The 20,465-nt window shown below is 40.0% G+C and overlaps 1 protein-coding gene across 1 annotated transcript; it reads right to left on the reverse strand.

The window, feature by feature from the left end:
• Nucleotides 1-5,049: 5,049 nt before the first annotated feature.
• Nucleotides 5,050-18,953, reverse strand: LOC101347285 (patched domain-containing protein 3). The gene is made up of 4 exons (XM_023740636.1): nt 17,943-18,953; nt 16,867-16,988; nt 12,441-12,586; nt 5,050-6,794 (listed from the first exon to the last, which is right to left on the reverse strand). The coding sequence occupies exons 1-4, from the start codon at nt 18,951-18,953 to the stop codon at nt 5,278-5,280; spliced, it is 2,796 nt and encodes a 931-aa protein (XP_023596404.1). The 3' UTR covers nt 5,050-5,277.
• Between the last annotated feature and the right edge of the window lie 1,512 nt (nt 18,954-20,465).

Consider the following 20,465-nt stretch of genomic DNA (forward strand, 5'->3'; position numbering starts at 1 on the left):
ACTGCTTGGCTGCGCTGATCAAGAAATAAAAGAGAGAACAAATTTCCAATATCAAGAATTAAAGAGGAGATATCACTAAATATCATAGTGAGATAAAATGATAATAAGTATATATCAATTGACCACACAGTTTAAATGGGTAAATTTTTTGCAAGACAAAACATAACTAAAATGACCCAAGAAGTAGAACATCTGAACAGCCTTGTATTTGTTAAAGAAATTGAATTTGAAATAGAAACCCTTCCTATAAAGAAAACTACAGACCGAGACAGTTTTACTGGTAAATTTGACAAAACATTTAAGAAAATAGAGGAGGAGGAACACTTACGAACTTGTTTCCTGAAGGTGGCATAATCCTGATATCAAAAGCTGAGAAAGACGTAGATTACAAGAAAAGAGAATTGCCGATCGATATTCCTCACACACACTGGAACAAATACCACTGACAAAACATTAACAAATCAAAACATCAATATATGAAAAGAATAACGTGCCATGACTAAATGTGGGTCATCCAGGAATGCAGGGTCTGTGTAATATTAAAAAAATCATTCAGTATAAATTACCACATTAACAAATGAAAAGAGAAAAATGATAAAATATCAATAGATGGACAAAAATCATTTGACAAAACGCAGTACCCATTCATGATAAAACATCTCAGCAAACTAGGAGTAGAAAGGAGCTTCCTCAATCTGATGGAACTCTATGAAAAACCTCCAGGTAAGCATCATACTTAATGATGAAATATTGCACAGACTTGCTATAAAGCTGGGAGGCAGTGTTGTCTCCTCTAAGCACCCCTGTCAACAGTTTACTGGAGGTTTTATCCAAGGTAAGTAAGATAATGCAAGAGAAACAAATTACCCACTGCTTTCGAGTTGATTCCAGCTCATAATGATCCTGTAGGACAGAGAAGAACCGTCCCATAGGGTTTCCAAGGCTGTAATATTTACGGGAGCAGACTGCCACATCTTCCTCCCACAGAGCTGCTGGCGAGTTCAAACCGTCGACCGTTCGGTTAGCGGCCAAGCCCTTTAACCACTGCAACACCAGGGCTCCCTGAGATAAAGATTAGAAGTAAAGAAATCAAATGGTCTTTCTATGCCTGTTACATGATTGTGTCCATAAAAAATACCAAAGAAACTACGAAAACCCTGCAAGACTAGTAAATGAATTTAACAAGGTTACACAATATGAACTACGTACACCAAAACCAAATGTATTTTTATATGTTGTTGCTAGGTTCTGTTGAGTTGCTTCCGACTCATAGCAACCCTACATACAACAGAAGGAAATACTGCCAGTCCTGTGCCATCCTTACAACTGATGCTATGTTTGAGCTCATTGTTGCAGCAACTCCTGTCAATCTATCTCGTTGAGAGTCTTCCTCTTTTTCACTGACCCTCTACTTTACCAAGTGTGATGTCTCCAGGAACTGGTCCTCCCTGATAACGTGTCCAAAGTACATAAGATGAAGTCTCGACATCTTTTCTTCTAAGGAGCATTCAGGTGGTACTTCTCCCAAGACAAATGTGTTCATTCTTCTTGAAATTCATAATATATTCAATATTCTTCAACAACACCATAATTCAAAGGCATCAATTCTTCTTCCGTCTTCCTCATTCATCGTCCGGTTTTCGCAGTATATGAAGCAACTGAAAATTCCATGGTTTGGGTCAGGTGTACCTTAGTCTTCAAAGTGATATCTTTGCTTTGTAACACTATAGAAGTCTTTTGCAGCAGATTTGCCAAATGTCATACGTCGTTTGATTTCCTGACTGCTGCTTCCATGGGCATTGATTGTGGATTCAAGTAAAATGAAATCCTTGACAACTTCAATCTTTTCTCAATTTATCATGATATTGCTTACTGGTCCAGCTGTGAGGATTTTTGTTGTCTTTATGTTGAGGTGTAATCCATACTGAAAACTGTAGACTTTGATCTTCATCAGTAGATACTTCAAGTCCTCTTCACTTTCAGCAAGCAAGGTTGTGTCATCTGCATAATGAAGGTTGTTAGAGTCTTCCTGCAATCCTGATGCTGTGTTCTTCTTCATATAGTCAAGCCTCTAGGATTATTTGCTCAGCATACAGATTGAATATGTACAGTGAAAGGAAACAACCCTGAAGCACACCTTTCCTGATTTTTTTGCCTTTCCATAGTCAATAAAACACAGATAAACATCTTTCTGGTATTCTCTGCTTTCAGCCAAGAGCCATCTGGCATCAGCAATGTCCATGTCCTCTTCTGAATCCGGCCTGAATTTCTGGCAGTTCCCTATCGATGTACTGCTGCAACTGTTTTTGAATTATCTTCAGCAAAATTTTATTTGCGTGTGACATTAATGATATTGTTCGATAATTTCCTGCATTCTGTTGGATCACCTTTCTTTGGAATGGGCACAAATATGGATCTCTTCCAGTCGACTGGCCAGGTAGCTGTCTTCCATATGTCTTGGCATAGATGAGTGAGCGCTTCCAGCATTGCATCCATTTGATGAAACATCTCAATTGGTATTCTGTCAATTCCTGGAGACTTGTTTTTTGAAATTTCTTTATAGCTTGAACTTCATCCTTCACTACCATCGGTTCTTGATCATATGCTATCTCCTGAAATGGCTGATCGTAGACTAGTTCTTTTTGGTCCAGTGATTCTGTTTATTCCTTCCATCTTCTTTTGATGCTTCCTGCGTAGTTTAATATTTTCCCCATAGAATCCTTCAATATACCAACTAAAGGCTTGAATTTTTGCTTTGGTTTTTTCAGCTTGAGAAATGTTAAGCTTGTTCTTCCCTCCTGATTTTCTAACTCTAGGTCTTTGCCCATTTCATTATCATACTTTACTTTGTTTTCTCAAGCCACGCTTTGAAGTCTTCAGTTCAGCTCTTTTACCTCATCATTTCTTTCATTCACTTTAGCTACTCTACATTCAAGAGCAAGTTTCAGAGTCTTTTCTGACATCCATTTTGGTCTTTTCTTTCTTCCTTGTCTTTTTAATGACCTTTTGATTTCTTCATGTATGATGTCCTTGATGTTGTCCTACAACTCGTCTGGTCTTTGGTCATTAGTGTTCAATGTGCCAAATCTATTCTTGAGTTGGTCTCTAAATTCAGGTTGGATATACTCAAGGTCGTACTTTGGCTCTCCTGGACTTGTTTTAATTTTCTTCAGCTTTAACTTGAACTTGCATATGAGCAACTGATGGGTCTGTTCTGCAGTTGGCCCCTGGCCTTGTTCTGACTGATGATATTGAGCTTTTCCATCATCTCTTTCCAAAGACATAGTTACTTTGATTCTTGTGTATTCCAACTGGCAAGGTCCATGTGTACAGTCAACATTTGTTGGTGAAAAAAAGGTATTTGAAATAAATAAGACATTGGTCTTGCAAAATTCTATCATGCGATCTCCGGCATTGTTTCTAAAGCCAAGGCCATATTTTCCAACTACTGATCCTTCTTCTTTGTTTCCAACTTTAGCGTTCCAATCGTCAGTAATTATCAATGCATCGTGATTGCATGTTTGATCAACTTCAGACTACAGAAGTTGGTAAAAATCTTCAATTTCTTCTTCTATCGCCTTAGTGGTTGGTGCTAAATTTGAATAAGTAATCATATTAACTGATCTTTCTTGTAGGTGAATGGATATGATCCTATCACTGACAGCGTTGTACTTCAGGACAGATCTTGAAATGTTCATTTTAATGATGAATGTGATGCCACTCCTCTTCAATTTGTCATTCCCAGCATAGGAGACCATATGTTATTCCAATTCAAAATGGTCAACAACAGTCCATTTCAGTTCACTAATGCCTAGGATATCAATGTTTGTGCATTCCATTTAATTTTTGGAAATTTTTATATACTTGTAAAAAATCGGAAAATGAATTAAAATTTAATATTATTTACAATGTCATAAAAAATAAAATACTTAGGAGTAAATCTACAGAACACTACATAATATTCCTGAGAGAAATTGAAGAAGATCTAAATAAATGGAAAAATAAACCATGTTGATGGACTGGAAGACTTGATACTGCTAAGACACCCATTTTTCCCAAATTAATCTGTAGATTCATTAGAACCCTATCAAGATCCCAGAAGGCTTTTTTTTTTTTTTTTTTTGAGCAATTTACAAGGGCTTCTAATATTAGTATGTAAGTGTAGAGGACCTAGAATAGCCAAAACAATTTGAAAAAGAAGAAAAATGTTGGACAACTTAAACAACCTAGTTTCGAGAATTAATAGAAAGCTTCAGTGATCAAGGCAGTGTGGTACTGGCCTTAGTGTAGATGAACAGGTCAATGGAACAGAAACAAAGCCACACATAAATGATCACTTGTGTTTTTTGACAAAAGGTACATATTAATCCTATGCAGAAAGGATAGTCTTTTCACAAATGATGCTGGAACAACTGGATAACTATCATGGGAAGAAAATGAACCTTTATCCAGGTATTTGTGTTCCAACAAACACGACATTAATTAGTGGTGGATCATAGACCTAAATGTAAAAATTAAAACTATTAAGCTTTGAGGGGAAAACATAGATGAATTTTTCTATTTTCGGACTGGGCAAAGATTTCTAAAGAGACAAAGTACTAACTATAAAAAATTGATAAATTGCATTTATTAACTTCAAAAACTTCTGCTCATCAAGGACACAGCTAAGAAAGGCATCAACCAAAGGACTAATGGACCACATGAACCACAGCCTCCACCAACCTGAGCCCAGAACAACTAGGTGGTGTATAAATTTTTGAAGGAGAAAACAATTTGCACTGTAAACTTTCACCTAAAGCACAATAAAATTTAAAAAACAAAACAAAAACTTGACGACAAAAAAAAAAAAAGAAAATGCATCGAAGAGCCATTGGGAGAATAATAAATAATAAGTTGCAGTTCCACATAATAATCCATGTATGAAGTACAATGAAAATAATATTCCATTTATAGTAAAAACAATAGATAAAATACTTGAATTCCAGGCATAAACTTCTAATGAAGAAATAAAGGAAAAAATAACTAGAAACTTATACCTTATACTGGCTTGTACAGACTATAATAAAGATGACAACACCTCCTAATTTAGTAAAGATATTTTAATGTGAGACTAATTTTTCTCAGGATATTTTAAATAACATTTTAAAATGGGATTCCAGGTCAAGGAAACATGCCTTTGTTTTAAGTTTACTGACTATTCCTAGTAGTGGATTTTTATCGGATTGAATTGGGGCAATCAGGAATTCTGTAAGTGGCCTTTGATTTGTTAGTGGACATTCAACCAAAGCTTCCAAAAAAGGTTAAGAATACTGGAATGAAAATTAGGCCATGAGCAGCCCCAAACACCATAACAAGAAATATAATCTTAAAAAATGTCCTGAAGATGTATGCGTTAGATGTATATAAAACACACACGCCTATTACTGTTGAAACTGCACTTTGTAACACCGGATAACCTAGTAGATACAATGCCTCAATTGCTTTTTGGTTTACTGAGGGCTTAGAACTGGAAACAAATGCATAGCATATGTGTGCAGAAAAATCGAAAGAAAACCCTATACAAATGACAAGATTCATCATGGATATGGAATCAAGACTGACATTCCAGAATGCCATGAAGCCTGTTACTCCCACAACCACAGAAGCAATAGCAAAAGTTACCCACAAGGAACACAGTGGATGAGGAATTAACAGTAAAGAAACAATGAACATAGCTAGTGATGCAACCGTGACACTTCGAATAGTATTTTCCACTATTACAGCATACTGATCAAAATAGATGAAGGCCTGGTTATACACCAATAGCGGAATTTCACACTTCGCAGCGATGCCTCGAAGCTGTTGTAACATCATCTTCTTATTGGTTGGAGTAGAAACATCCCTGGTCTGAATGAAGGCCCGGGAAGAAATTATTTCATTTGATGATGAAATATTAATATCATATACAAAATTTGAAAAATTCTTTAAAAATATGGGAATATTGTTTACAAAAGTATCCTTATCATTTATATCTTGTTTTGCTTCTTCCAAATACTGTACATATGTTCTTAACCAAAACTCTGTGAGATTTTTATCTACATACCTATTGTCTTCAAAATCTGTCATACACTGTTCCAATTTTTGCCTAACATCTTTATTCCAGTAGTCAACATTTTTAGTAACGACAACCATAACCATGGGGCCATACTCTGAAAAAAATTTTTCATCTACATCAAAATATGGTGTAACGTAGGAATCGTCACTTGCCAGATTTCGAACATCTAAACCTTCCTGCACTTGGGAACACCCATATATACTGCTTATGATATACAGAATGTATAGCAGCACTACAAAACACTTGGACTCAGTGCTTGTGAGAAAAGGGCCAAAATAGTCTCTAAAGAACAAATTCATTGGATGGGTAGCACTTCCATGTTCATCTGGGAGAGAACCAAATGGGAAACAGCAGGACCTTTTTAAAGAGGAGCATTTTTGGTCAGGAGTCTCTGGCTTTTTCAACCAGTGTAAACAGACTACTTCTCTCTTACCATCCAGAGCCAAAAATGCTCCAAAACAGGTGATGTTATAAAAATAACAAAAGAGCAGGGTTGTTCCTGTGTAGATGCAAAAGTACTGTACGGACCTGAAAGAGGTCACAACCCCTGTATAGAAGGCCAGGACGTTGGTGATGGTGGTGACAGTGATGGAGACGGCCACCTTTGAATAGACACTGGACAGTCGCTGTCTTATGTTCTCCATGAGGCTGGTCTTCTGCCAGGCAGAAATCATGATAAACATGTCATCGACCCCAATGCCTGTAAAAAGAGAAACTGAATCTTCATCCCTAACAATATTGATTGAAAATTAAACATATTGATTCAAACCATTTTCTTTCCATCTGTTAAGGTCTTATTTATCCTGGCCAATCTCTGCTTAGATATCACCTTCTCTGTGATGCTCCCTCTGATTGCCTCTGAAGCCACGACAGAATTCATCACTCCCTCCTCTGTAACAACTCTGGGCTTTGTGCATACTCCTATTATTTGCACACAGCACAGTACACTTCTAGTCGTCACGTAAGGTGTTTCTATGATGAGGTTAGGACACCTGCTTGACTGGGTAGAAGCTGAAGCAGGATTAACAATGTATCTTTGATTCCACTAGATTGCTTGAACGATCATTTTCTCCAAGTAAGCCATTTTCACACCAACACACAAGCACGTATAGCCAATATTCTGTTGCTTAAAATATAAGCTGGCCTTATATGTTCTACAGTTAGCACTGGCTATCTCTGTGGTATGATCTGAGTGGCACTGTACATTATCACACACACACACACACATACACACATACACACACGCAGTTTTCCTTCTAGTCTGTTTTTGATACCTTGGTTGTTGTTGTTGTTGTTAGGTGCTGTCAAGCTGGTTCCAGATCACAGCGACCCTACAGACAACCGAACAAAACACTGCCCGGTCCTGCGCCATGTTCACAATTGTTACGCTTGAGCCCATTGTTGCAGCCAATGTGTCAATCCATCTCACTAAGGGCCTTCCTCTTTTTCGATGACCGTCTACTTTACCAAGCATGATGTCCTTTTCCAGGAACTGATCCTTTCTGATATGCCCAAAGTATATAAGCCATAGTCTCACCACCCTTGCCTCTAAGGAGCATTCTGGTTGTACTTCTTCCAAGACAGATTTGTTCATTCTTTTGGCAGACCATGGTATATTCAATATGCTTCTCCAACACCACAATTCAAAGGCGTCAATTCTTCTTCAGTCTTCCTTATTCACTATACAGTTTTCACATGCATAGGATGCAATTGAAAATACCATGGCTCGGGTCAGGTGCACCTTATCCCTCAAAGTGACATCTTTGCTTTTCAACACTTTAAAGAGGTCTTTCCCAGCAGATTTGCCCAATTCAATGCGTCTTTTGATTTCCTGACTGCTGCTTCCAAGGGTGTTGATTGTGGATCCAAGTAAAATGAAATCCTTGACAACTTCAATCTTTTCTCCATTGATCATGATGTTGTTTATTGGTCCAGTTGTTAGGATCTTTCTTTTCTTTACGTTGAGGTGTAATCCATGCTGAAGGCTGTGGTCTTTGATCTTCATCAGTAAGCGCTTCAAGTCCTCTTCACTTTCAGCAAGCAAGGTTGTGGCATCTGCACAACGCAGGTTGTTAATGAGTCTTCCTCCAATCCCGATGCCACGTTCTTCTTCATATAGTCCAGCTTCTCAGATTATTTACTCAGCATACAGATTAAATAGGTATGATGAAAGGATACAACCCTGACACACACTCTTCCTGACTTTAAACCACACAGTATCTCCTTTTGCTGTTCAAACAGCTGCCTCTTGATCTATGTACAGGTTCCTCATGAGCACAATTAAGTGTTCTGGAATTCCCATTCTTTGAAAAGTTATCCATAATTTGTTGTGATCCACGCAGTCAAATGCCTTTGCATAGTCAATAAAACACAGGTAAACATCTTTCTGATATTCTCTGCTTTCAGCCAAGACCCATCTGACATCAGCAATGATATCCCTGGTTCCACGTCCTCTTCTGAATTTGGCTTGAATTTCTGGCAGTTCCCTGTCGATATACTACTGCAGCCACTTTTGAATGATCCTCAGCAAAATTTTACTTGCGTGCGACATTAATGATATTGTTTGATAATTTCCACATTCGGTTGGATCACCTTTCCTGGGAATAGGCATAAATATGGATCTCTTCCAGTCAGGTGGCCAGGTAGCTGTCTTCCAAATTTCTTGGCACAGACAAGTGAGCACTTCCAGTGCTGCATCTGTTTGTTGAAACATCTCAATTGATATTCCGTCAATTCCTGGAGTCTTGTTTTTCGCCAATGCCTTCAATGCAGTTTGGACTTCTTTCAGTACCATTGGTTCCTGATCATATGCTACCTCCTGAAATGGTTGAATGTCAGCCAATTCTTTTTGGTATTAATGACTCTGTATTTCTTCCATCTTCTTTTGATGCTTCCTACATCATTTAATATTTTCCCTGTAGAATCCTTCACTATTGCAACCCGAGGCTTGAATTTTTTATTCAGTTCTTTCAGCTTGAGAAATGTCGAGTGTGTTCTTCCCTTTTGGTTTTCTAACTCTAGGTCTTTGCACATGTCATTATAATACTTTACTTTGTCTTCCCGAGCTGCCCTTTGAAATCTTTTGTTCAGTTCTTTTAGTTCATCATTTCTTCTTTTTGCTTTAGCTACTCGACGTTCAAGAGCAAGTTTCAGAGTCTCTTCTGACATCCATTTTGGTCTTTTCTTTCTTCCCTGTCTTTTTAATGACCTTTTGCTTTCTTCATGTATGATGTCCTTGATGTCATTCTACAACTCATCTGGTCTTTGGTCATTAGTGTTCAATGTGTCAAATCTATTCTTGAGATGGTCTCTAAATTCAGGTGGGATATACTCAAGTTCATACTTTGGCTCTCGTGGACTTGTTTTAATTTTCTTCAGTTTCAGCTTGAACTTGTATGTGAGCAATTGATGGTCTGTTCCGCAGTCAGCCCCGGCCTTGTTCTGACTGATGATATTGAGTTTTCCATCATCTCTTTTCACAGATGTAGTCGGATTTGATTCCTGTGTATTCCATCTAGCAAGGTCCATGTGTCTAGTCACCGTTTATGTTGGTGAAAAAAGGTATTTGCAGAAGAAGTCGTTGGTCTTGCAAAATTCTATCATACGATCTCTGACATCGTTTCTATCACCAAGGCCATATTTTCCAACTACCGATCCTTCTTCGTTTCCAACTTTCTCATTCCAATCACCAGTCATTATCAATGAATCCTGGTTGCACATTCTGTCAATTTCAGCTGCAGAAGCTGGTAAAAATCTTCACTTTCTTCATCTTTGGCCTTAGTGGTTAGTGCATAAATTTGAATAATAGTCGTATTAACTGGTCTTCCTTGTAGGCATATGGATATTGTCCTATCCCTGACAGGGTTGTACTTCAGGATAAATCTTGGAATGTTCTTTTTGAAGATGAATCCAATGCCATTCCTCTTCAAGTTGTCATTCCTGGCATAGTAGACCCTATGACTGTCTGATTCAAAATGGCCAATACTAGTCCATTTCAGCTCACTAATGCCTAGAATATCAATGTTTATGTGTTCCATTTCATTTTTGATGATTTCCAGTTTTCCTAGATTAATACTTCGTATATGTCACATTCCAATTATCAATGGATGTTTGCAGCTGTTTCTTCTCATTTTGAGTCATGCCACATCAGCAGATGAAGGTCCCAAAAGCTTGACTCCATCCACGTCATAAAGGTCGACTCTGCTTTGAGGAGACAGCTCTCCCCAGTCGTCTTTTGAGTGCTTTCCAACCTGGGGGGCTCATCTTCCTGGGGGGCACTGTATCAGACAATGTTCTCTGCTATTCATAAGGTTTTCACTGCTAATTCTTTTCACAAGTAGACTGCCAGGTCCTTCTTCCTAGTCTGTCTTAGTCTGGAAGCTCAGCTGAAACCTGTCCACCATGGGTGACCCTGCTGGTATCTGAATTCTGGTGGTGTAACTTCCAGCATCACAGCAACACGCAAAGCCCCCACAGTATGACAAACTGATAAGACACGTGGAGGTTTTGATACCTAGAATGTTATTATTCAAACTTCATTTGCCCAAGTAAGGCATTATCCCATTAAAATGTAAATATTCCTGATATCAGAAATATGCATCAAAGTAAATCTTTAAAGTCTTTTACATATCAATGTCTGTTGGATAATTAGATCCTCTCCACAATCGTGTTTCATGATTGGCTTGGAATAGAAAAGACAGGAGAACGTTTGAAGACACTCATTACTTAAGACTGGAAAGGAGGGCTACCAAGAAGAAAGGGCACTAGAAGGGATAGCATGAGCATGTCACCTTCCTCAAATTTTCTACTAGAGCTGACACAACCTTCACTCATCTACACCTTTGTTTTTCTGTGTATTGATACAAAATCGGTACTTGGAACTGACATGCTGATCTCAATTTCAACTCTCTAAGCTCTTCTTGATGGATTACATGCCAAAATTGGGAGGGCACTGGGAATTGCAACATAGGCCCTATTTCCAATGTTCTATGCGTACGATCAAAGTTGAAAGATTCACATTGGCAAAGTCTATGTAGTCTGCCATAAGCTGCATCCTGGCCTTAAGGATTCCAGCTTGGTCAACCCGACAAAAGAGAAGATTCAGAACCACTGAGGACAAAGAATTAACTCACTGATAATTGTTTGGCATTTAAAAACTAATTTTATTATTTATAGAACCTTGCTCAAAATTTGTCTTGATGTATTTCTTGCTTGAGTTACTGAAACTGCACACACACATACGTACACACACACAGACACACTGGCCGTGGAGCACACTGAGTGAGGAGTACGTGTGTGCCAGGAACGTGTGCCCTCAAGAGCTGGAATAAATCAACGGACACCCAGCACACAGCTGACCCACTATCTCCTCCAGGAAACCAAACACTATTTCCTTCAAGGTGCTTGTTTTCTAAAATATAAACACCTTTTTTTTTCTCATGATAAATGTAAAATAAATTTTGAAAATACAGAAAAATATAAAAACAAAATGTAAAACAACTATAATTCTGCCTTACAGGGATAATCCTTGCTAACATTCTGAAGTATAACCATCCAGGATTTGTTTTATGCAAATATACACCTGTAACTATCTCTGTCTCTATTTCAAACGTCTCCTTTTATAACCCGCAATTTCCTTTAACATTATATATCTACCTCTTTTAAAGGACTGAATACGATTCCAGTATTTCAATATGCTATGTTTGATTTTGACCAATCCCACACTGATAGTGGATTAAGCTGTTTTCAGTATTTCCACATTCTAAACCACACCAAAATGAACATATTTATTTTACATTTTGAGCACTTGTCCAATTATTAGTGTAAATTCCTAGAGTAGAATTAAGGGTGAAACATATTCACTTTTTAAGCTTTTTACTCTTTTTTGTAAAGTTGGACTCAAAAAGTTTGTACGAATTTACACTTCCAGCTAAATACAGTAGTGTTCACTTGCATGTAACTTTCCAAAATCCTTCAATTTTATTCATATTTGTTAATCTAATACAAAAATAGAGTGTCTCGCTTTGATTTAATTTGCATCCCTTGCATATTTGAGAGGTCAAACAATTTTTCTTACATTTTAAGTGACTTGCATGTTGTTTTTTGTGTGTGAATTGCCCCTTCATGTCCTTTGTCCATTTTTCCATTGGGGCAATAGATTTTTCCAACTATTAAGACACTTATAAAGAATTCAACTGTTTTTCCTGTATGCTGCCACCTTGTTTTGGCTCTCTGCAGACCCACCTAAATATAATTATTTTCCTCAGTCTGACATACACTGCTTCCATAATCTACCCCACACTCCCACAGAATTCAATGTGTAGCCTCACGTTTTCATTTTACTCACCTAGAATAAGAAATGGTGAATTTGCAACTATGATCACAAATGGAACCCCAATGTACAACATCAGGCCAAAGCCACTCACTACTGCCAGGGCAACAGAAATCACTCCAAAGGTTGCAACCCACATTTTGTTTCGTACACAGTCAAACCTGTAAATAAGGAGGGAAAAATCATTTGTGGTGGTAGCTTCCATATTTAAACTCTACCAATTCTTGTCTTGAAAGCCTATGCAGAAACCTCTAGGGCAATTGTTCTCATATTTGGCTGCTAGAGACCTTTAATTCCCAGGCCCTAGGAGCCCTGGTGGTGCAGTGATCAAGAGCTTGGCTGCTAACCGAAAGGTCGGCAGTTCGAACCCACCAGCAGCTCCATGGAAGAAAGACGTGGCAGTCCGCTTCCATAAAGATTAACCAAACCCACTGCCATTAATTCAATTCTGACTGGTAGCGACCTTATAGGACAGAGTAGAACTGCCCCTTGGAGCTTCCAAGGCTGTAAATCTTTACAGAGGCAGACTGCCACATCCTTCTCCCATGGAGCGGCTAGTGGGTTCGAACTGCTGACCCTTCGGTTAGCAGCCAAGCACTTAACCACCGCACCAGGGCATCTTGGAAACCCTATGGGGCAATTCTACTCTGTCCTATAAGGTCACCATGAGTCAGAATCAATTTGATGGCAATGGGTGATCCCAGATCAACTGGAAAAAAAAAAAGAAAGAGGGGACAGGGAAGTTGGGAATCTGTACTTTTATCAGGCTCTCCAGGGCAATTCTTATGCAGCCAGCCCAGCACTGATCCACTGACTGGCATTTCGGAACCAAAGACGATATACGAAACCACTGCAGAGAGTTCATTCGTTCCCCTGTGATCTTCAAAGGATAACAAACGGGCAATGGAAGGCAAGCTCTCCCTGAGAAAGAACCCCTATCCAGTTGTCTTCTCATCTATCCCCCAACTCCAAGTGACCATAAAAATAATCCTAAATAGGTCCTGCATTTCAAAGCTATTTCAGTGTATTCGGTGTTTACAAAAAAGTAGGAAAGCCTTCTTCTAAAACATTTTCAGGATTCTCCTCTACTGGTGAAGTAGACCCTGTGAAAAAGTTGCCATTCATTGCAAACGAATTAGAAGTGGAGTCTGTTTTGAATGACCCAACTGATGCCTGTTTCCTTGTCAGACCGACAGAAACGGGGATGGACACACACAAGATTTTAAATATGGGTTCAGGGCTCTACCTCCCTAACATCAACGTTCTGTTTTTAAATACGACAACGTCTGGTTTTAGATTTTGCTTTTTTGGAAAGTGCTTCAGAACAAATGACTCACACCTGCTCCAGATACGTTTGCTAAAAGGGGAGAAACGAAGTCTGGAACTGAAGACCAGGAGAGACAGCAGAGGCACTGCAGCCACTGATTCCAAAACAGGAACATGACCGAAGACCTTCTTCAGACACGCCTACATTTAAATAGCTAAACTTTCTAAGGAGTATTAAAATTTCTGCACTGTGGCAGTACGTCATTTTTTCTCAACCTGCTGGTGCCACAAGTTAAAAGCAGGGTCCCAAACCAAAACACAGACACGCACGCAAAAAAAAAAATTCCAGGGCAAAAGTAGATTACCTTGTGATAATAAAATTTGATTAAAACAAACATTTTCTTAAAACAACAATGTTGGTTTATAGGGTTTTAGTTTAAGAAAAAAAAAGATGAGCTGTGAAGTCAGAAAGATTAATGACGATAAAAGTAACATCTGACATGTTTATTTTCATTCTCTCTTCCACGTTTCTTGAGTTTTTGGTGAATTTTTGTAAGATCTCTATTATTGGCTACAGTGACGTTACTCACTGTGCTGACTTTCTCTCAGTGACCTCTCCTCTACTGCTCAGCAGGTACTGGAGGGAAAAGAGAGAACTCTAGGAGTTTGATGTATACATTTGCAGATACCCCAGTTCCCAAGGAGGACCTTTGTTTAAGCAGTTCATCAGAACCACCTAAGGAAATTCTCAAAAATTTAGATTTCCTGGAAACTAGCCCTGCAGATTCTGATTCAGTATGTTTGTAGTTAAGCTGCAGAATCTAAACATTCACAATTTTCCTTAGATGATTCCAATGCTCAGATAGACCTGGCCATAACCGGCAGCAAAATAGCTCATTTCCAGAATTTTCTCCTGGCGAAGCAGGGAAGGGCTAAATTAGAAATTACTGTTCTTAAAAGCTGTGTATCTGCTTGGTGAGGGATCTGCATCTTTCCTGAAAGGTAATGGTGTCTATCATGAGTAAACAAAAGTTTATAGTGTATTTGAGAAAGGAAAGGTTTTCAAGATTTCACCAGAAATTGATCTAATATTTGATATAAATTCTGTAAATCCAGAATATCAGCTGATTTTGAAATACTCTGGAAGCTCAATATAGCATTACTTGCTTTAGAATGAATGAAGTTCAATTTGGAGCATAAATTTTTATAGACAGCTTATTATTCTTCAAATGATTCACTAAAATGTCTCCTAATAGGGTTCTGTATAAGGTAAATAAATGCATATATGCATAAATTTCATGCATAAGTGTGTGTAAGAGAAGCAGCCTAAGGATGTCACAGAGACTGACTGAGGCCCTTCGCCCGTCTGAATAGCGACAAGACGTCCTCAGTACAGCGGAGGAGGGGGCGCAAGGGGCTTCCAAGGAATCTACAAAAGCACCTATAGGAGATCAGTTTTATATTCACGCCCAGAGAAGGCATGTATCAGACCATCATGGCAGCATCTGTGACTCAAGAATTTTCCTGCTCCCTTTCCTTCCTTGGAGCCCTGGTGGCGCAGTGGTTAAGAGCTTGGCTCCTAACCAAAAGTTGGCAGTTTGAATCCACCAACTGCTTCTTGGAAATCCTTTGGGGCAGTTCTACTCTGTCCTATAGAGCCGTTATCAGTCGGGGTTGGTTTGGTTTCTTCCCTTCCTTGAGCATCAGCTCAACGACGTGGAAGAGGAGAGGAGGTGATGGAAGAACCCTGGCAAGCCCTTTTACCCACTGAGGGCTTATCCCACGCGGCAAACACTTTAAGCTCAAATTAAGTTACCACTTTTGTTTATTACATAGACATGGACATCTTAGTTCTGACTGGAGGACTCTGTATTACCCAAGAACGGCCCCAAAATTGCTGAGACCTGCCTGAATTTTCACAGGGCAGAGGAAAAACCTGCTCTACTTACGAAATTTAAAGGGAACAAAGGGACACAAAAATAAAGTTCATTTATGTTTACACCTCACAAGTCCTACTTGTTTAACGTGTTGGTTACATAAGCATAAAAAAGTCTTCGTCGGACAAATATAAATCGTTTTCTAATTGCCTTCAATATTAGACTATCTGCATTATTGTCCACAATAATTCTTATAGATTAGACTATAAACTTGTATTTTCAGAACTAAGTATCTAATAGAAAAGTTTTGTCAAACCAGTTACTGGTGCCTTATAGATTCCATACTATTTTTAAAAATTATCTACTTTTAAAAAGTATCTACCTAATTCAACGAAACTGAGCTTTGTTTGCTGCTTTATTTCTATCTCGTTTGTTTGTTCATTTCTCTATTTTCTAAGGGATATAGTTTTCCTTTCCAGAATAATGAAAATTACAAGATAATTTACTAACCTGAGAGTGAGATCCACTATTCCCTTTACCTACTAGGGCCCCTTCTTTCTTAAATCTATAGGGTTAAATTACATAATTTGATCCTAAACCTACCTACCAAACCTGCTGCCATCAAGTCGATTCGGACCCAATAGTGACCCTACAGGACAGAGTAGAACTGCCTCATAGGGTTTCCAAAGAGTGACTAGTGGATTAGAACTGCTGACCTTTTGGTCAGCAGCTGACCTCTTAACCACTGCGCCACCAGGGCTCCTAAATCTACTTACACATGAGAATCTGCAAAATAACTTTTTTGATATATAGATTCCTAGATTTAACCCCCAGATATTCTGATTCAGGAAGGCAGGGCCTGAGAGTACACACTTTTAGGGCTCTGGAGGTGACTGATGTGAGAATCCTTGGAATAAAATAATCTCTGTGGTTCCTTCTACATCGGAATTCTATGGTTTGCTGATAATGTCCGTATTTTAACTTTCTGATCACAAGAGCTCAAACTAATCCTAATGCCTAGACAAGAATTTTTAAGTGCTCAACAAGGTACACCCCACATCAGAACAATGGAGACACCCAAGTCAATTAAGCTAGAGCTTATTTTCTTACATAGGTGCTTTCCAAGTGGAACAATTAATAAGATGAAATATGTAAGGTAAAAAGGATATGCCAAATCAAACGGAACTGGCCACAATTTCTTTTTACCATTCCATTTGATTGTATGCTGCTGCTGATGGTCAAAATAAGAAGTGGTCAGCCTTAAAAAGTAAGAGCTTAAAAAAGTAAGAGTGTTTTACCTGTAACATGATATGACTGCAAATAATATGATTAGAAGGTATGCCAAGTGAAACAGAGGGATCACTGTCCTAGAAGTTGCCTCAAATTCCAATTGTCTGGAAAGTGACGTAAAGTAGACCGCCTGCCACAAAAATATTTACTCAGGTAAATAACTTTTAATTCCACTGTTTGCATGTGAGTCACAAACACTATTGAAACACTGTCGTCTACTGATCCAAACAATATGTTAAAATTAAGTCAAAGGTCAAAACACATGGGTTATGATTTTAGAATAAAGAAGACCATGTAGCTTTGCTTTCTCCTACAAATCCATGGTGTACTTTCCAAAGTTTTTTGCAAAATTCCAAAGCTTTAAAACTCCTGCATTCACGAAATTTGAATTTTATATAACACTGTGAAATCTGGACCACACTCATAGCTGTAGAAATTATGGTTTCCTCTCACGTTATATGAGGGCAGTATCTTTTACTATTTTAATTGCATTGATATCATTTCAGGGAGGCCTAGTAATCAAAGGCTTTTTCCAGTAGATGCGTAAGTGTGACCAGGCTTATTTAGAAGTACTATCAGTAGGGCTGTTGGCCCAATGATTACTGAACAGCTAACAGGTGCCTGGCACGTGCTTTATCTACGACTAACTTGAAAAATGCCAAGTCAGTTATCTTTTTAAACAACACAACGGAATTTGTGCTAAACTGTTTGTTTTTTAATCCAAATGAGTGTTCCAAACAAGTGTTAGGGGCTCCCAGAGGCCAGCAAACACCTTAGCTAAAAGTAAGAATTTCAAAGCAATTTTACTAGAAAATCAAACCTCAAAACTAAACGTGAAGTTCATGCTTCTACTGCACAGACCTACTCCGAAGCATAAGGGATTTGGGTTATCAACCAGAATGTGAGGAAGGATTTAAGATTTGGGGCTTCCTCCAGACCGTTAACTAAGAAACACAGCAGAGTTCAGCTTTCAGTCCAGGGGCCCACTCCACCAGATGGCCAGGAGTGCCATTGCTACAGTCCTTCCAGCAAGTCTTCATCATCCCACCTTCTCGCCTCCCTCTAAACCCCAGCCGCCAGGTACCTGGATCTTCTTCAGGGCCAGCCCATCCTTCATGTCGCTGAACCGGTTCAGGAAATGGATCAGCCACTTCCGGCTCCTCTCGTTGTCCTCAGCGCGCTCGGTCTGCAGATAGTACTGCAGCCGCAGGGCTCTGGCCTGCACCAGGATCTGGTTCTTCCCCTCCGTCTCGCCCAAGACGATTCCTCCGACGAGGCCGGTCAGATAGATGACCTGATGGTTGAGGTTGTACATGGGGAAGGTGATGTTTTTCAGGTTCAAGTCTTTCTTCCCCTGCCAGGCGGCCAGGAGCGGGTTGGAGGGCACGCAGCCGCCCATGAGCTTGGCGCACACCTGCGCGTACTGGATGCGGGTTCCGTCTTCCTGCACCACGAACAGGGCCTGCACCGCGTGGTCCAGCTTACTGACCTCACTGAAGATGTCGGGTTCCAACAGCGAGGGCGTGTGGGAGAACGCCAGGATGCTGGCGAAATTGACGTCGGTGCTCTTCCTGGTGGCGGAGAAGCGAAGGGAGTCGTTGGTGGTGAAGTGCCCCTGCACGAAGTACCGCTCCTTCTTGGCCGGGCTCCCCACCGGGGAGTACTGCTCCTCCAGGTCCTCCTCTTTGTCCTTCGGCATGTGGACGAAGCCAGTGCCCAGAAGGGCCGTCAGCACCAAGGGCCCCAGCAGGAAGAACCAGGGGTGCGCGCCCACCGCCCAGCCCAGCCGTTGGAAGGCGTGGTTGAGCGGAGTCTCCAGGCAGTCGGTGTGGCAGCGGAGCTTGCTGTCCGCAGACCCCCGGCTGGCCGACTTGTGCGACCAAAGGGACGAGCCCCGACTCACCAAGACCCGGCGCGGCGACGCCTCCTGCGTCCCCGCGAATCGCCTCCCGGCGTGGAGGAGCTCGGACCCCTGCGGCTCCGGCTCCCACTCCGCCTGCGCCTCCGGCTGCCCTGCCCGCGACTCGGGGCTCGGCTCCGCCTCACGCTGGGCTTCGGCTTCTGGAACTACCTTCGACGGGGAACTAAAACTCATTTCCAGGAAGGGAAGGCGAAGTTTTCAAACGGGACAGTCGCTGAAAACACAGCGACTGGACGCAACTCCCATCGCCACCCCGCCCGACGGTTTCTGTTCGAGCTCGGGCTGCTCGCGCCGGCGCCGGAGGCCTGGTTGGGGAGCACGTGGTTTGCAGGGCGATCTGTAGCTTACCCGGCCGGAATTCGTTTGTGGCTTTCCTGTCCTCTGAAGAGTTCAGTTAATCTAAGAAACGCTTCTTAAGGGTGAGTGAAATGCGCGCCTACCCTACACGAACTCAACACCGAAGGGAAGAGAGAAGCTTGTTCACACTGACACACAAGGCACAGCTATTACATAGAGAGGAACCTGGTGGCGTGGAGGTTAACTTGTGTGGCTGCTATCCAAAAGGTTGGCAGTTTGAATCCACCCGGCGCTCCTTGCAAACAATATGGGGCAGTTCTCCCCTCTCCTATAGGGTAGCTATGAGTTGGAATCGACGGGCTTGGTTTTTGGGTTTATTACATAGGATCAGTGTAAGCATGAAGGCTAAATTCTGCTCAAAGCATTGCATCAAGAAGGTAGTGCAATGACATTTTTTAATTGCTGAAAGAAAAAAAAAAAAACTAAAAACCTCAGCCTGGAGTTCAGTTCTCAGGGAAATTATCTTTACAAATGGAAGAGACTTTAAAACGGTAATTAGGAAATATCCCTTGACCACTTAGCTGAAATGGGTAAATTCCTTGCAAGAGAAAACATATCCAAACTGACCCAAGAAAAAGTACATCTGAACAGCTATATATTTTCTAAAGAAATTGAATTTGAAAGAGAAAACCTTCCTATAAAGAAAACCTCAGCCCTAGATGACTTCATTGGTGACTTCTAACATTAAAGAAATGGTATCAACCACATATCATCTATTTCAGAAAACAAAGAAGAAGGAACACTTGTCAGTTTGTTTCCTGAAGGCAGCATAACCTGATATCAAAACCTGAGAAAGACGTAAGAAAAGGGAATTGGAGATCAGTATCCCTCATGAATACTGGAGCAGATATCACTGACAAAATATTTTTTAAAAATCAAAACAGCAGTATATGAAAAGAATAATATGCCATGACCAAATGTGGGTTTTCCCAGGAATGCAAAGTTGGCGCAGTATTAAAAATCATTCTATGTAAATTAACACATTAACATATTAAAAGAAAAAATGATATTATCTTCATAGATGGACCAAAATCGTTTGACAAAATTCAATACCCATTCATGATAAAACTAGGAGTAAAAAAGAGGTTCCCCAATCTGATAGAAGACTTCTATGAAAAACCTCCAGGTAATCATCATATATAAGGACAAATTATCGAGCATGTTCCTTATGAAGTTGGGAATAAGGCAGTGATGTCTGCTTTTAGCACTCTTTTTACATTTTTACTGGATGTTTAGCCAGTGCAGTAAGGCAAGTAAGAGAAATGAAAGAGAGAAAGATTACAAAGAAAAAAATCAAATGGTCTTCCTAGGCATGATGGTTTACATAAA

Source organism: Trichechus manatus, unplaced genomic scaffold, assembly GCF_000243295.1.
Source record: "Trichechus manatus latirostris isolate Lorelei unplaced genomic scaffold, TriManLat1.0 scaffold00160, whole genome shotgun sequence".
Lineage (NCBI taxonomy): Eukaryota > Metazoa > Chordata > Mammalia > Sirenia > Trichechidae > Trichechus > Trichechus manatus.